Raw genomic sequence first — 19,003 nt, 5'->3', positions numbered from 1 at the left:
AAAAAAATTACACTATTCCTTTAAAATATATTTAAAGAAAAAAAAATGTTAGTTCGTATACAATGTTTAGGTCATATCTTTTCAATATATGTAATCGCCCATAGTTTTTAATTTATTTTGATACTACACCTTTATTTTTGTCTGGTTTATTCAAATAGAGATTGTTCTACCCATAGACATAAATAAATACAAACTAGCCGATTAAAGAGTTTTATGAAACGAAAATTTGTGACTTGCAATTTTGTGTACTTTATTATACACCATTTATGAGCAGTATAAAAGTGAAGTATTCATATGTATTTCAGCCACACACCTATATATATTGTAAATAAGGAGGCAGTGTAGTTTTGTTTAATCTCTAAGAATGAAGATCATGCAATTTTTCATAATTCGGAAATCCGAATACAATAGATATACATGTTTTGAAAGTTACATGAAGTTACTTCCTTCGGCCATTCTATATTTATTTATGTCTATGAATCGTCCATAGACAAGTTTTTAATTTATTTTGATACTAAACCTTTATTTTTGTCTGGTTTATTCAAATAGAGATTGTTCTACCTCAATGTTTCCCAAATGTTTTCCTTAACGGAACACTTCGCACATTTTGAGTATTTAACGGAACACTTTGCTTATTTTTTCCAGAGAGATTAATTCTGGTGGAGGCCTACTTGTTAATTATTCCAGTAGTTCGAGGAACACCTATTCAGGCCTCGCGGAACCCTAATTTGGGGAACACTGTTCTATCTGTAGACCTATTATCATTATTATTTTTTAATCTTGAAGTTATATATATATATACATATATGGCTCCTTTTTGTCTCGAAAGGTAATGGATGCGCCCAAATGAGTCACTGGTTTTGGCTTAATTCTTGAGACGGGGCAGAATCTGGTGTGGCTAATCAAGCCAATTCTAGAACGGCAGACTTTGCCACAATTTATACATGTGTATGCCTCTGATTCAGGGCTAGCGGACAGTGCAGCTTTCTTTTTTTCCCTGTTGATTAAGGCCGCTTCAATTCTTTTGTTCTCAGCAAATATATATATATATATATTTGAAGATTTTAGATTTAATCCAGTCATACCAGTGGCGTCGCTAGGGGGTGAAATAGATGCGGGGCCACATCGGTTGACAGCCTAGCGAAGCCTCTGAATCAGATTTTAGTTTGGAGCCTTCAAGTAACTAATTTGCTATAAAAACGAGCGTCGCATGGGGTTTGCGAGACATGTCCTCCGACAGAATGAATTACGCATACCAAGAATTGCAATATTGGAGTCCAATTCGAGGAAAGCGCAAAGAGGGACGTCCTCGTATAACTTGGCGCCGCACTTTGATGGAGGACCTAAGAGCACTGGACACCAGGTGAGAAGAAGCTTCAGACATCGCCAGTGATAGACCTTTATGGAGACAGCTTGTCACCCAATGTCACCCTTCCAAAGATCTCAAACTTTATATAAATATTTATGTACTCCCTTCACGAGATCTCAAACTTTATATAAATATTTATGTACAACCTTCACAAGATCTCAAACTTTATATAGATATTTATGTTCATCCTTCACAAGATCTCAAACTTTATATAAATATTTATGTTCATCCTTCACAAGATCTCAAACTTTATATAAATATTTATGTACACCCTTCACAAGATCTCAAACTTTATATACATATTTATGTACACCCTTCACAAGACCTCAAACTTTATATAAATATTTATGCACTCCCTTCTCAATTAGTATATAAATATGTACTTCTTTCCTTCCAGAACACAATATAAATATTTATGCACTCCCTTCCCAATTACTACATAAATATTTATTCCCTTCCTTCCCAACTAGTATATTGTAATGGTCTAGAGTCTAGAAGTCGAGCATGTTTAAACTCTGCACACTCTTTGTACTCACCATATTATTCCATAAGGCCGAGGCCGCGGCCTGTTGACCTTTGATGCTGTGGTGGAAACAGTCACTGGCAAAATAGGACATGTCAACATCACCCGACTCCTGAAAGTAAACAATTCAGTTTTATTATGTCAACAAAATGTTTACCTTTTCCATGTCGTTATACTGAACTATGAATAAACCTGTAAGTTACAAGTGTTCAATTGTATAAATCATAAGATAGTTTGTAATTCACAGTTTCTGATATCAAGATCTGAATGTGACCTACTACTTTTAATTCTTTATATTAACAGTCACAGCTGTAATAGATCACTGGACTCTGATATCCTTCACTACTGCAACGCCGTGTTAGCAGGTATACCCGATGACAAAATCGCCAAGCTGCAACGTATTCAGAACAATGCCGCACGAATAGTCCTTAGAAAAACAAGACAAGATTCTGCTACTACGCTCTTGCACACGCTCCATTGGCTTCCCGTGAAAGCGAGAATCGACTACAAGGTGGCGACACTTTGTCATCAGTGTATGTATAATAAAGAGATGCCCTTGTACCTTAACGAACTGATCACTCCATATGTCCCCCAGAGAGCCCTGCGCTCAATGAACTCAACGCTTTTAGTAGTGCCACGTTTCTCTCTCTCTCTCTTTTTCACTGCTCGGACAAAAGGTTTGGAACTCACTTCCTATTGATCTCAGACAGACAACATGCTACACTACTTTCAAAAAAGAACATTAAGACCTAATCTGTTTAAACCTTTTTAGATTAGTTTGTCATTTTAGTTCTTGTGTTTATGTTTGTAATGTTATCACAGCGCCTTGAGCCTACAGTTTGTTTGTTAAGCGCTCTATAAATTAAATTATTATTATTATTATTATAGACATATTCATCTGTCAAAAGAAGGTGCTATTAAAAGCTAAGTTTATCTTAAGCGTGAGTCAACTAAAATACCCAGATGCTTTTACGAGCCAAACGAAAGCAATTAATAGATAAATGCATCTATGTAGCGCCTCCTTTGTGGTCAAAGATGAGTACATTTCTCATATACTATGAACTCGAAGATGACTGTATAGTCTTTAAAAAGCCGGACACATACGTGGCAAGGTAGGTTTGGTGAATGTCAATATTACACCTCCTAGTAGGAGCTCTTAAGGGTGTCTTTATAGCGCTTGTATTGACCCCTATGAGAGCGCTTTCCTGCACACAGCTCCCTGTACAGAAGTCGTTTGGCAAGGCGATTGTCTGGCATTCGGACTACATGTCCCGCCCATCGAAATTGGGACTTTTTTTTTTTACTGTGACATTGATACTGTTAAAGTTGGACAGCTGTAGGAAACCCGGTATCTAGTATGTGGTCAGACCAATGCACCTTATGAATTTTCCTTAGCGTAGGTGGAAGGAGTTTAGCTTTTTGATGTGGCGGAAATATAAGTTCCAGGACTCAGATGCATATAAGAGTGAAGGGAGCACTACAGTACAAAAAAAAAACTATCTTATCTTATAAAATATAGACGTTACTTCAAAAAATGAAGATGATTACGTCCTACGCGTCATGCATTCAGTCATGCATATTAACCAATGACTTAAATTCTGCCAAGTCACTGGTTTTCCTGGCTAGCTCAGGCAACCCATTCCATGCTCTAATAGCACTAGGGAAGAAGGAGTATTTGTACAAAGTGAAATTGTATCTAAGTGAAATTGTATCAATTATTTTGCGCAGTTAAAAAAAATAAATGGGGGTTTCAGAGAGCTAAAGAGAGAGAGAGAGAGAGAAATAGAGAGAGGGTCGTGAAATTTCAGTTTTACAGTTACACATATTCACGGGCTAAAAAAAAGTAGGTTAGGTTGATCGTTAAAATCTGGCCTGTTTATTAAAATTGAAAAAAAAAAGAAGGGGGGTGTTCCGGCCATAGTAAACGATAGAAAGTCTGGGAACGAATCAATAGCCGTGGCCGGTGCATATTGCTAGTACGTAATAAAGGATAATACATTTTTGTGATTGGAAATATTTTTTATTAATTGTCGGTATTTTTTAAGCTCAACTTTCATGCTTATAACATTCACAGTGCGCTATGATCCAGAGTGGAAAAGGGGTATCTGGAAAAATGTTCTCTTTTGAAGTAACGTCTGTAACATATAAGATAAGAAGATAAGATAAGGTTTCCATGCTGCCTTCTTTTTAAAGCTATCTTTTTTTAAAAAAAAAAAAAAAAAAAAAGGTGCTGTATTCTGAATTTGAACTCGAGGTCTTGATCCTCCATGACGGAAAGCCAACATGTTTAGCCACTGAACTATTCAAGTACTTATAAAAATAGTTTAGTTATTTTAGTTTAAATGTGTTGGCGAACTACTGATTTCTCTACACAAGCCTTATCTCCCCTTAGCTTAGTACATTTTCTAAATTTAAAAAACATAATTAATTTATAACGGCTAATTGATTAACTAATGGTTTATTTTAATATTGATTCGTGTGTTGTCAGAATTTCAATCATTTGTGCGAAGTTTCAACTTGATCTGAGAATGGGAAATGGGAGCAATAACGTGTACAAGAGTCCAACTAGACAGACAGACAGACGGAGTTGATATAAACTTCGTAAAAAAAAAAAAATGCAGACTTTTCTTTCTCTTAGTGTTGAAAAAGTGTTATCTTCTTATCTTATCTTATATAATACAGACCGTAACTTCAAAAAAGAAGATGATTACGTCCTACGCGTCATGCATTCAGTCATGCATATTAACCAATGACTTAATTTCTGCCAAGTCACTGGTTTTCCTGGCTAGCTCAGGCAACCCATTCCATGCTCTAATAGCAATAGGAAAGAAGAAGCAGTTACAATGCAATATTTTGGAACGTAAATTTGACAGTGTTATTGTTAAAATAAAAAAAAAATGAAAGAAAATAAAAGTAATGGACATTAACAATCTTTTAGTCTGGAAAGGCGGGCCACTAAGTATGCACATTTTTATGCCTGGAAGTCATTTATTAGTGTTATTTATTTTTCTACCTCAATCTAAAAAAAGAAAAGGGGGGGGGGGCTGAACAAATACACATAAATGTAAAACATATTTATGACATTTAGCTCATAGAAAGAAAAAGAGTTACCGTTCTTGGCAGGAAAGTCTCCCTGTAAAATGGCTGAAGAACAACCGTGAAATCATCTCTTGTGTCGTAACGCCCCGAGGCTGCCAGGTCACGAGCCGCCTGCTGGTAGCTTTCCCTGAGACGGATCAGTTGCTCGAGGTCGCCTTGATTGTCTGGATTGGCGGCACAGTCACAGGCAAAACTAAAATCACACACACACAAACACACACTATTTTAAATGGGCTGGGTCCATGTGCGGGGAGAGATGCAATTAGAAAAAGGTACTTTGTAGGATAAGCATAAAGAATGAGTCCGGGGCCGCAGACGGTAAACACACTAAAAGCAAGTAAGGAAAAACAAAAATTAGGAAAACGCCGCAGCCTCTGGTGATTTCATATGCCTAGCCCGTGACAGTGGCGTAGCCAGGTAGGGGAGGGTGGGTCCGCGAAGCAGGACGTTTTGGCGACGCCGTTTTGGCCCCGCCGTTTTGGCGCGAAGGACGCTTTGGCGCGAGCCGTTTTGGCGACGGGACGTTTTGGCGCGAAATACATTATGTACGTTTATTGTATTATTTCTTTTAAAAGAATTATTCATATCTATGTTTTGCATGAGTGTTTGTGTTAAGACATATTTTTCACGTACTAAATGTAAATGTGTGATTGTTTTTCACATCATTTTCTATAATAAACATTTTGGCTTGTGTATGTTGTCTATTAAGAGGCACATTTTTATTTTCAAAAAAGTTTTTTAAGATATTACTTTAAAATTAAAAACAAAATGAAACGATGATAGACAAAAAATTGATGCAATTATTTGTTTACATTAACATTGGTTTATTTAATGACTGTATGGTATCTCCACCTCTACATACCAAACACTTGCTAATAATAAGTAAAAATATAATACATGTACCATGTTTCTCAAAATACTTTAAGTATACATAGACACCATGGTTATTTGCCTAAGTCGCTGGAATTCAAGGGTTCATTAAACAAAAATTACGTGCTTATTAAATTATCGTCAAATGATATCTCGCGCCAAAACGTCCCGTCGCCAAAACGTCCCGTCGCCTAAACGGCTCGCGCCAAAACGTCCCGTCGCCAAAACGGCTCGCGCCAAAACGTCCCGTCGCCAAAACGTCCGGGCCAAAACGTCCCGTCGCCAAAACGGCTCGCGCCAAAACGTCCCGTCGCCAAAACGGCGGGGCCAAAACGGCGGCGCCAAAACGTCACGTACCGGTGGGTCCGCACTTGAGGCACCCCCCCCCCCCCCGCAAGTGAATGTCCTAAAAAATGTTACATTAAATATTACGCCACTGCCATGTTATCTTGCTATTCACGAGGAGTAAAAAAAAATACTAGATAGATGATCAAGATTCTAGAGGATGTTATAGATGCCTTTGTTACACAGAAAGCACGACTTGAAGCGATATGAATTGAGATTTGTCACTTGTCCATCATCTCGCCAATAAACGACGGTATTATTTATTAAAATAGTCGTAATGATTATTTTTTTTTATTTTACTTATATACAGTGCCAATTAGACTTATATATTTATTAAGTACATTGTTTCATTATTTCACCAAAACAGTGCTAGAATGTCAAAATGTAGGGCCTTTTAAAAAGGTCAAGCCCCTCTCCGGGCCACCAAACCCCTAGCTACGCCACTGGCCCGTGACAGTGGATGTGTCAAGGATGGGCCTCTTTAATCACACGAAAAGTTGCAAGGCTTGACTTTGAACTACCAATGGATCACAGGGCCGCAACAGTTTTTCCCCATCGGACTCTATTCTGGGCTATTCCCCACAGTTGCAAGAAGATTAACTCCCGAGACGAAAAATGCCAAAAGACAAGACACACTTATAATAATAATAATAATAATAATAATAATAATAATAATAATAATAATAATAATAATAATAATAATAATCGGTAAGGACACTCCCCCTTATTATAAATACTCTCCGCAAGAGGTTCTCGAGTCTACTGATCATCTGCTGTACTGGGATCGGCCTATTCTGACCGACAAAACGGTAGATTTCAATCGCCCGGATCTGCTGTTCATCGATAAAAAAGAAAAAACCGCTACCATTATCGATATCGCCGTACCACTGTCTCATAATTTAAGAAAAACTGAGATAGAAAAACAAAGAAAATATGGGAACCTAGGCTTGGAGATTAAGCGTCTATGGAAATTGTCCAAAATAACAATATACCCCATTGTTATATCAACCGAGGGGATAATAACAACTGACCTCACAGACACCTTCAAGGCCCTTAACATTCCTAGGAACATCTTCGTTGCCTGTCAGAGGGCGGTACTGCTGCAGACCTGCCACATCACCAGAAAATTCCTCAGTGGAAACTGTTAAAGGGACTACGATGAATTTTGTTTCTCTTTAGCGAAACTCGACCCTGGCAGCGCCAGAGAATGACTACTCGTTCATTTCTAACATAATAATAATAATAATGCTTGTCTTCGAGTTCGAAGATTAATGAGGGATGCAGTATTATACTTGGCTACATAGCCCCAGCTGTGACCTACATATTTTGTCACATCCAGCGCACACCCAGTAACATGGATATTTGTAAAAAAAAAAGTCTAATCAGTCTACCAGTTGTGACTTCACTCCGATACGATGTGCTATACCAAGTGATTTTTTTTAGCAATTAACTATCAAATAAACTGGGTTTCATCATCATCATCATCATCATCATCATCATCATCATCATCATCTCTTGCAAAAGCCCTGGACAGAAACCCTGCTGTTTTGCGTAGTGAAAACATGTCACCATACAGGTCTATAATTTTTGGTTTTCCAGACCTGTCGAGACGGAGATCAGCAAGTCTGGGGCAGTCAAACAGAATATGAGACACGGTTTCCTTTTCTTCCCCGCACCGTGAATCAAAATTTGGCAATAGACGTGAGAAGTCACTGCAAACACTACAACATGTTCCAAAGATTTTTCTGAGTCAGAGACAAGAAACTAGATGTAGGCTCCATAGCCTGCTCTTCCAGAATCTATTAATGTCGACCCATCAGTATATGCAAAAATGGCACTGAACTTGAAAGCATTAATGCTCTCCAGCGTTAGAATTTAAAAGTGGTTAGATGAACGACTTAGCTTAGTGGCATTAGGGTCTACTAGTTTCAAGCGTATGTCTGGGGTCGTTGGGCGACACCAAGAGGGAATGTGATGAAAGCGTTGAATGTTTTGTCGGTTTGTGAAGAGGCCAGCTTTATCAGATAGATCTGCATCTGGATACGTCTTTTGCATCTCCAACCATCCACTAGTTTTCTAGCTGGGAGGTATTCATCCAGCTTTTTATACCGCTCAAAGCAAGTCAGTATTGACCTACATTAGCCATTATTTCAGCCGCATTTACTGGACTTGTCCTAAAGGTTCCACAGACCAATCCTAGTGCTTGGGACTGTATTTTATCAAGTTGTTCAAGAGCTGTCCTAGAGCCATAAATTTGCACAGGTAGGCTGTAGTCTGAGGCCTTTCGTGCAACTTCCAGTATGTGCTCACACATTTTTAGTTTGCAATTTAAACTGGGTTTCAGAACTTGATATCGGTTTATGAAGTTGGTCTAAATTTAAGAACAAGGAAAAAAAAAAGGAGACTTGTTTCTGTTTTCTGATAAGTGACACCTCTACCGTGTTGAGATTTTTTTTAAATCTCAGTTGCAATCAAAGAATAAAAGCATACAGCAAATTATAGCTGTAATGATCTGACCTTTACATCATTGGCGAAACTTTGATAATCTGACCTTGCAATGCAATTACTAAAATACCAATGACATGGCTTTATTCAACTAGATTACTGCAGACCAGCGGTTCTCAACCTTTTATGCTCGGGGACCCCTTTTTACAGTCCCCCACTCTGCCGCGACCCCCCCCCACACACACACACAGCAATAGAAGATAAGACAATAACAATCCATATTTTCGATGGTCTTAGGCGACCCCTGGCAAATCGTCAATCGACCCCCAAGGGGGTCACGACCCACAGGTTGAGAACCCCTGCTCTAGACAGTCAACGAGCACAAACACATGTCATATGAGATTGTTGAAGTACTATGAACACACACTGGACATGACCTTCTTACACGCTGGACACACGCAAAAAATAAACAACTCAGTTACACTACAGGCCTTAACATCGTCTGCCCTAGAGATCACAAGGTCTTTGATTATCTGCTTTTACTATTTGAAGTGTTTTCTGTTTACCATCTCTCACAGAATCATACACTTACTAATTCAAGATTTGCAGATTCTCAACACAATATAATGGAAGTTTTGGTTTGGGGGTTGATAACATACAATCATAATGTGCATTCAAAAGAAAAAGGACAGAAACAAATAGACCTATGTAATTTGTTTTTGAGTCTATAAATGTACCGGGTATCTCTTTTAGCGGATGTATGTGCGAGTTGTGATTAATGTATTCCTATAGTATCTTGATAATAATCCTAGATGCGTATTATTATTATTATTATAGCTTTTATATAGCGCTAATTTCATGCTTATAGCATGCTCAGAGCGCTTTTGTTCCAATCTCATTTGTGGACCAGTGGGGGGGGGGGGGGGGGTATCTAGGAGTTGGTTTTCCGTGCTGCCTTTAAGCGCTCAGTAAACACAACTCTGCCCCCTTCTAGGTAGCCAAGCCAAGCCAAGTTCAAGCGCACTTGGCCTCTCGACCACGCTTCCCACTGTAGGCCTATACTGTATGGTGTATTACAGGTGTACGAACAAGAAAAATATATAGTCACAAAAGGATCAATGCAATGAAATAGAATAACGAACTTTAATACAGAATGGGCCACAGTCGAGACAGTAACTAAATATGATGTTATCCCTTCAAGAGCCTAGCGGTAACTGTCCAAAAATTCTACACCAATAATCTCTAACCCAATACCTATGTCGTCATTAAAATGTCGCTTTCAAAGTCTGCCTACTACAGTGCGTCTCTAAACTAAGTGTCTAACACTTGTCTGAATTCCCGCCAAAACAAAAATAGCTATGTCTAATGTCTAGTCCAACTGTAAGATAATTTCATTGACCCAAACAAATGGAAATTCAGTTTGACAATTGTCCACCTCATCTTATCTTCTCATCTTATAAAATACAGACGTTACTTCAAAAAAGAAAATGATTACGTCCAACGCGTGTCCCTAGGTCAATCTAGTCATGCATGTTAAAATCAATGACTTTAATTCTGCCAAGTTGTTGGTTTTCCTGGCTGGCTCAGGCAACCGGTTTTCCTGGCTAGCTCAGGCAACCCATTCCATGCTCTAATAGCACTTGGGGAGAAGGCGCATTTCCCTCAGCATTACTATTAAAACAATAACAACATAAATGTAAACAACACACACACACGCACGCACACACACACACACAAACACAACAAGCGCTTGATGACTTTGACTTCTATGTTCTTCTCGGCGACAATAAATGACCCCCAAATTACCCTTAATGACAGTGGAATAAATCATTTTTAAATCTTTCTGTTCTAGTTTTAATGGAGAGGACCCGAACCATTTCGACCAGATCGGATGTAACAGTGGTTTAATAGGTTAAATCTACTATATATACGCGAAAATACCACTGATCTATCACGATATCTTATCTTATCTTATATAATACAGACGTTACTTCAAAAAAGAAGATGATTACGTCCTACGCGTCATGCATTTAGTCATGCATATTAACCAATGACTTACATTCTGCCAAGTCACTGGTTTTCCTGGCTAGCTCAGGCAACCCATTCCATGCTGTAATAGCGCTAGGGAAGAAGGAGCATTTTTACAAATTTGTCCTAGCATATGGGACGAAGAATGTGCCTTAAACTGTCGCAGGTATCCGCATTTCGAACACAGGCTCCTTTTACCATCTAGATGCTCGCTAAGAACGATTTTTTGTCTGATAAGCAACCTGACCGCCGCAATTCGCGAAAAACCGCCAGCTCTGTCAAACCTTTGTATTGTATTTTCAGTATTTCCCCAAAAAGGCACCAGTCTACATAAAAAGCATTTTTTTTTAATATCACGAATAACGTATTTTTAACTCTTTCTCTCCGTAATTATTTTTCCACGTTTCAAAGAAATTCTTCATTTTGCTCATTACTATTTCACTCCCCTGTTATATTTAAGCTTCAATAGCTTTGTTGTTTGTTATCAGAAAATGTTGTATTTGGTATAGAATTAAAGGGAAATGCATGCTCTTTTTTTTATACAACACAAAGTCAAGTTTATAAAATTAAACATTAGTTTATTTTAATGAGGTCAAAAACCAACGATGGTATCGTCGATCAGGAGAGAAAGAGTTAAAGTAATATTTTTCTTTTTCACTAGGTCTGAGTTGAGTTTGAGTTTGAGTTTTGAGTTTTGAGTTTGAGTTTTGAGTTTTTTGGCACATCGGTACATTTTAGGCCATGTCGTGCCAGTAATCCATCAAGGATTACTCTCCCTTCATACCATAAGAGCTAAATTTTATTTAGTTAAGTAATTAAAAACAAGGTCTATTCACAGTTAAAATAGTAAAAGATTAGTATGCCTTACGCCATTTCCACTTCCTTTTATATTTTAGATGTTGCGTCAATACTAATAGCATTAACTCTTTCTCTCCTAACTGACGATACCAACGTTGATTCCACAAGAATGTGGTAAATAATTACGGCGAGAAAGACTTAAAAAGATAGATCTTGTAATGGTACTTTATAACACTGCGGATAAAAATACCAACTAATCCTAATAGCATTGAAAAGAAAAATCAAGATCTATTGTCATTTTGCTACATTAAAAAATGGTCAAACAAACGATTTGGGGCCTACAATGAATAAAACCAATTTGATATTCCTTTTGATTTAGAGAACAAAATATCAAGATAAATGTCGAAAGGGGAGCGGGAATGTGTACGAAGGACTCACTTTTTGTTGTAGGCGGGGGAGGGGGGGGGGGGAGGGGAATAAGTAAAAGTGCTACTAAAATTAACGGGCCCAAAATGCGAGAGCGTGTTTGCGACGTGGGGCGCATTATGAAGCGGGTCTTTCCGAAGCAAGTCAAAAGTCTATGTGGGAGAATTTACGATGATCAGGTAAAAACAAAAACAAAAACAAAATGGAGGTTCCAAAGAGCGAAAGAGAAAAAAGAGGGAGAAACAGTAACAGTTACACTAATTCACGGGCTAAAAAAAGTATATATTAGGTTGATCGTAAGATCAGGCCTGTTTATTAAAGGGAAACTCCGATGGTTTTGACAATTTTTTATATAATATGTGTTTGGATTTACAAATAATAAATACATTGTTCTTGTTTTTTTATTTGCAATAATAACTTAGTAATTGATGTTTTTCTGACGCAATTTTTCTGCGCATCCAAAACGGTCAGATTTTCACCAAGTTTCTAAGTGACGTCACACTAACCTATTAATTAAATATATTGACTTATTGTATAACGGGAGACCATTCGGTAAAGTTTCTATTCGCCTATGCAGTTGGATTTAGATCATGTAAGCAAAGAAAAAAATGCGTGTTGAAAGTAGATTTACATGCTTGACTAACCACGGCAGTATGTATTTTCTCGCCTGACCACAACACAACACACAACAAACACTATCGCTTGATTGTCTTGTCATGACCGGCTACACGTTAGACTAGCCTTACACTGACCAGTTTGTTCAAATCAGTGAGACACACGATCTATTTACTTCTTGGGACAGTTAGAGGCTTAGATGAAAATGTTACTTTTTTTTTCTGAAGTTGGTTAACCTAATGCTTTTAATGCATAGTTCTGGACTAGGCCGTCACTAAGCCTAACAGCCTAACAGCTTCTGTAAGAAAGATGCGATACGATTGGTTAAATCTAGTTTCCCTTTCAGTATTGTCGATGGAAGTGACGTATGCCTAACCTAAAAACAAAATATCAAAGAACCCCTTTTTTATGAGATGTCAAGAATGTACTGTCTAATTTATTAAATATAAATGTTTCTAAGCATTTAAATAAAAAATGGTAAAATGTTTACTATTACAACTTTTTTTACGCTGAATTTAAATAAGTCAATAACTCAAATTTGAAAAACCATCGGAGTTTCCCTTTAAAATTCAACAAGAAAAAAAGGGGGTATTCCGGCCATAATAATCAACGGGCATAGCCGGTGTGGACTGTTAGTGATTGTATATGTTTTGGAATCTCTCTCACTCTCTCCCTCTCTCTCTCTCTCTCTCTCTCACTCTCTCTGTTATTCTTTCTCTAATATAAAAAGAAACGTTTTGTGGTTTAGAAGCTGTAGAAACATTCACTATGCATCACCAATGACCACTTCCTCAAAGGAAGGGGAACTAACTAAAAATTCATGTATCGATAGTATTGTTTACGGCGTCAATGTTTACGGCGTCAACCAGTAGATAAAAAAAAAGAGAATGAATGTGTTTTCCTTACAAGTGAATGGCGGAGCACAGAAGATTGTCGGCTAGGTCCCTGACTATCTCTATGTTGAGGACCTCTACCAGATTGATGAAGGCTCGGGGCACGTTTGCGTGGAGATAGTCCAACGTTTCTTGCAAGTGTGCGGCGTACTTCTCAACACTGTATTCATTCTGGAAGGAGAGAGAATATTACATTACTTTCTTCTAGGCCTTTTCCCCCCTTGCTAATTAATATGTAGCTATTTAGGCCCTGCTCGTTAACCGTTGGAAACAGATGACATTAACATCATCTGCGCTATAGATCGCAAGGTCTGAAAGGGGAACTTTTTTTTTACTTATCTAGGCCATATATCTGGTACACAGCTTCATTGTAAGTGCTGTATTTACCTATAGGCAAAGTAAGCTATTCCTTAGGGTCCTCGCTTGCCTGGGGGCCCACAAAAAAAAATATTTTAAAGACAAAGCACATGAATAAATGGCCTTATGATGATTACAAAGGGCCCATAACTCAAATAGCTTATCAAGTCAAATTCAAGTCAAATTCCGGTCCTGTTCATAGACTTCATCTTATCTTATATAATACAGACGTTACTTCAAAAAAAGAAGATGATTACGTCCTACGCGTCATGCATTCAGGCACGCATATTAACCAATGACTTAAATTCTGCCAAGTCACTGGTTTTTCTGGCTAGCTCAGGCAACCCATTCCATGCTCTAATAGCACTAGGGAAGAAGGAGTACTTGTACAAATTTGTCCTAGCATTTGGGATGAGGAATGCTCTAATAACACTAGGGAAATTATATTATACTTTAAAAAGGCTTTGGCCGGGTTTGGCAAGATGGCACGTGGAAAGTGATGCGGAAGTCCCACATAGATAAGAACATAATCGATGTCATCAAAGCCCTAGACCAAAATGCGAGTAGCTCAGTACTTCTGAACAACCAAATCAGAGAACGTTTTAGGACATCAATAGGAGAGCTGCAAAGATTCATTCTCTCTCCAAAACGTATTTCTGGAGCACATTATGATGGAAACGCAAGAAGGATGTACTTCCGATGCAATGGTAAATGGGCGGTCTATCTCCAATCTCAGGTTTGCAGATGATATAGATCTCATTGGAGAAACTGAATGCCAGGTACAAGAAGTAATTAAAAACATGGATTCTGCAGCTAGAGCAGTTGGCATGGCAATCAGTGCTGAAAAAAAAGCAAAATACTCGTTTGTGGTGAAGATAGTAAGAGATACTGCATACAGGTGGATGGGAAATCATTAGAAGACGTTGACTTATTTAAATACATTGGGCCAAACATAACAAAAGATGGAGGATCAATAAAAGAGATAACTTCATGGAAGCCGCCGTCTTGAGCAAACTGTGGAAAATCTAAAAGAGTAACATCAGCTTCCAAATTTATTGTTCGTACTGGTCTCCTGAATGGTTATGAGAGTCTGAAAATAGAAAAATAGCGGGATATCAGAAACCAGGAAAAGAAGACATGAATTTGTACTTTTAAAAGTCAACACTCTGGCTGGCAAAAAAGAGGAAGCGTGGTCGAGAGGCTAAGTGCGCTTGGCTACCTAGAAGGGGGCTCGAGGTTCGACACCCGACTCGGGCAGAGTTGTGTTTACTGAGCGCCTAAACCAACTCCTAGATACCCCCTCCCCCCCCCCCCCCCACTGGTCCACAAATGAGATAGGACCAAAGCGCTCTGAGCATGCTATAACCATGAAAGTAGCGCTATATAAAAGCTATAAATATATAAATATATACTATAAAGATATGTATTCTGAGCCAGTTTTGGTTATATTGTAAGACATGTCTCACTGTCAAAAGTCATCCTTCAAGGTACAGTGGAGGGAGCATGAAGAAAGGGTCGTTCAAAGAAAAGCTGGCTGTGTGATAGTAAGTGTGTGTGTTTTGAGTGGCTGGTAGTGCAGTGTGTGTGTGCCTGTGTATGAAATGACCATTGGACCTTGAGCGTACATGCTTGAGTGAACAGCAGTGTGTCAGGGACTGTGTGTAAAAGGAAGTCAGTTTTAGAGAACAAGTGGCTTGAGTAAAGAACATAGAGACGAATAAAATCATTGTGTTTATTGAAGCTCATGTTGTTTTAGTGTGGCTAGTACAGTTATATATGCGAATGAACTGAAATATTATATATGTCAGTGACTTAGAGTTATCAGTTCTTTGTATGCAAGTGAAAACAATAGCACTAAGACTTCATCCTTTACTCTCAACTGCGCATTCGACTTCTTGGACCGGTCAACAGCTGTTCTCAGCAGGATTTCTAAAGAGAGAGAGAGAGAGAGAGCTGGACAACGTAAAAGAATGCACCTCTCTCTCTCTTTCGAAATCCTGCTGAGAACAGCTGTTGACCGGTCCAAGAAGTCAATCATTTCAGTGGCTTCTTTTGTAAAGTCATGGCTATTTTGATTAAGTCGTCAAATGCGCAGTTGAGAATAAAGGTTGAAGTCTTAATGCTATCGTTTTCACTTGCATACAAAGACTTGAGAACTCTAATTCACTGACATATATAATATTTCAGTTCATTCGCATATATAATGTATTGTAGTAACTCCAGTGGCGGACTGAAAGGGTTAATGTGTGTGCGGCCTACTGTCACACACGACTCAGGCCAATCACACAGGTCAAGGGCTGTTGAATAAGGGTACAGTACTGCCAGTGCACGCAAGTATGACCTGTGCTGTGGTCATGACAGATAGCCTGACAGACAATGTGTTAAAAAGGACAGCTGAATCCCGAGTAGCAAGGCCGAAAGGACTGTGTGGTACCTTGTAAGTCCTAAGGAGAATGTAGCTGTACGAGCTAGAGAGACTTGTAGTGATTAGTTAGGCAGCTCTGTTGTGTAGCAAAGCATTTGAAGTTAGTGTAGCCAATTGTGTTTATTGGCTGCTGATGATGTATTTGTAATTAAATCGCCACATTGTTTATTGAAGCTCTTGTTGTCAAGTTCTTGTGTTAGATGTGCTGTTGTGTGTAGCAGTGTTTACAGAAGGCCTGATAGTGAAGATCGTAACAGTATTTATGAACAATAATGATGAAAGGTGAATGACTATGACATCTGGACCGTGGTATCATCATACAATACTAACAACTAATTAGTAATATTCCATCTATAATATAAAAAAGTTCCCCTTTCAGACCTTGTGGTCTATAGGGCAAATGATGTAAAGGTCTGTTTCTGTGGCCCACTGTTAACGAGGGTGTCATGTGGCCAGCACAACGACCATCCGCCTTTACTTTTCCCCAACTTAAGTCAGGTACCCATTAGAGCTGGGTGGACTCAGAGGAGCCCGAAGATTCCGAAATTAAAAATCAGTCTTCACCAGGATTCGAACCCCGGACTCCGGTACGGAAGCCAAATGCTTACATCTATAATATATTTTACAGAGCACTAATATAGAGACTAAATACTCCTCTCGGTTTCACAACCAAACAAAACACCAACTGCCTAATTATATTCCATTCAAACCCTTATTATGAAACAAAACAAATAAAACAAATACAACCTTAAATTAAAAAAACCTGAATAGCCTCCCTTTTCCGAAGCAGGACGTTTTGGCGCGAATGTCGTTTTGGCGCCGCCGTTTTGGCGCTAGGGACGTTTTGTCGCGAAATACATTATGCATTGTATTATTTCTTTAAAAAAGAATTATGCATATTTATGTTTTGCATGAGTGTTTGTGTTAAAGCATATTTTTCACGTACAGAAGAAGAAATATTTTGTCCGCTATTTTTGGTATTTAAGTTTGTTATGTAATTATTGTTAAATCTCTAAATAAGCAAAACCTTTATATTTATAAAAAAAAACAATTCGTTGGACGGTGTTAGAATTCATACTATACATACAATATTATGGTAGAGTGAAATAAATACGCTATAAATACGTTAAAAACGCTACGTGCTTATTAAATTATCGTCAAATTATATCTCGCGCCAAAACGTCCCCAGCGTCAAAACGGCTTTCGCCAAAACGTCTCACTCAAAAACGGCGGGGCCAAAACGTCACGTACCATCCCTTTTCCTTAAAGTTAACAAGAGACCCAGAGTGAGCAGGACTCAGTCCTGAGAGTCTTTACAAGATGGTATAAAGGGCGCGCTGTACAGTTTGGGAAACGCTGATCTAAACGATAAAGACACTTTGAGAGTTTTGTGACTGTACTGACCGTATCCTGGCACCAATCACACAGGTCATTGCCACCTATGAACAGAGTGATGACCTTCCAGTCGTTGTTAAAATCCACATCGGAACTTTCTTTCATGAGACTGACCAATCGTTGAGCTTGTCCTAGAGCATCTCTGACCAATCAAAGAACATGTTAGAATGTTAACCTTTTGGGTGTCTAGTTAAGTCTAGTAGACTTGTTAGCTTTGCTTTAGAAGTAAATAAATTAAATAAAACCCATGTCTTATGTATTAACTTCAAACACAACGAGACTGTTACTTCATTTATAATGAGATTTTCATCCATGGCAGACAAACTATAAATAGTCGTAACTCGTCACGGTTGACCGATCGTCTAGCGCTGGCCTGGGGCGATTTGCGTAGGCTGACTACACACATACCACTACCCCCATTTGTGCCACCACCAGGTTTATAACAATATTATATCTAGACTGGAAAAAGGAAACTAATTCTTATACGCGATTGATTAACTCACAGACCTATATATATAGATTATTATGTATTAATCACAGAACTATATATTCAGGCGAATTCATGAAATATAGCCATTTCCTGTTAGTTTCCATTAAGATAATGTTTCGAAAATTCTAGATCAAAATAATTAACGCCTAATTAACGGGGGGGGGGGGGGGGGGGGGGCAGCGGTCCCACATCTAATGAGAGTTCTCCAAACGCCTCTTTCAGAGGCCATCTAATGACAGCTGCTTTCCTCTATTCCAGACATAAAACAACTAAATAGGCAAACTTAACAAAACCAGTTGGAACTGGTTTGAACTGATGGATCTTAATGTTCTTCTTTAATATGTTGAAGCATGGAGTATATCTGAGCTCAATGGGGAGCGAATTCTACACATTCTGTGTACCAATTTTCACATCGAAGCGCAACGGGCTCTGTCACGTGTCTCTCAGGGGTCAGGGCCAAAGGTCGGAGGCTTTGAGGGTATCTTTGTAACGTAATCTTTGCTCAACATTTGCTGACTTCCCTCCCCTTAGCTGACCGTAAAGGAATGCAGGACTCTTCCATTCTGCAGACGTGGACCTGCAGAGTCACGTGGTTGTGTTGTTTACATAATTGGCCTCATTGATTTCATTGTAATTTATACATCTTTAAGTAATAAAAAGTATGTTGCCGTAATTCGCTAATTTATATGATTAATTAGTAGATATACTACATCTAGGATAACACTAAATCTAGATCTACATCTTATCATAATAAGACAATGCCATTATTGCCATGTATAATACAATAACCACGTGACTTTTTAAAAAGTAGGTCAGAGATCGGGAACTATCTCATTGAGACTGCATGATACAACTAGCCGAGATGTGCACTTGGAGTGCAATGTTCTCTGAAGGATATATGAAGCGATCAGATATCGAAGTGTTG

General features: G+C 38.5%; 1 protein-coding gene across 2 annotated transcripts in view; it reads right to left on the bottom strand.

Moving 5' to 3' along the window:
* LOC106060097 (phospholipase B1, membrane-associated-like) overlaps positions 1-19,003 on the bottom strand; it is a 35,981-nt gene that overhangs the window by 3,210 nt on the left and 13,768 nt on the right. For both annotated transcript variants that reach the window (XM_013217984.2, XM_013217914.2), the window contains exons 8-11: positions 17,598-17,730; positions 13,425-13,582; positions 5,004-5,184; positions 1,906-2,004 (exon numbers count right to left, since the gene is read on the bottom strand). In XM_013217984.2, coding sequence (XP_013073438.2) covers positions 1,906-2,004; positions 5,004-5,184; positions 13,425-13,582; positions 17,598-17,730 — 571 coding nt within the window. The remainder of the gene's footprint in view (positions 1-1,905; positions 2,005-5,003; positions 5,185-13,424; positions 13,583-17,597; positions 17,731-19,003) is intronic.

Source organism: Biomphalaria glabrata, chromosome 3 (assembly GCF_947242115.1).
Source record: "Biomphalaria glabrata chromosome 3, xgBioGlab47.1, whole genome shotgun sequence".
Classification (NCBI taxonomy): Eukaryota; Metazoa; Mollusca; class Gastropoda; family Planorbidae; genus Biomphalaria; species Biomphalaria glabrata.
The sequence above is the reverse complement of the archived record's forward strand: the minus strand, read 5'-3'. Positions and strand labels throughout refer to the sequence as shown.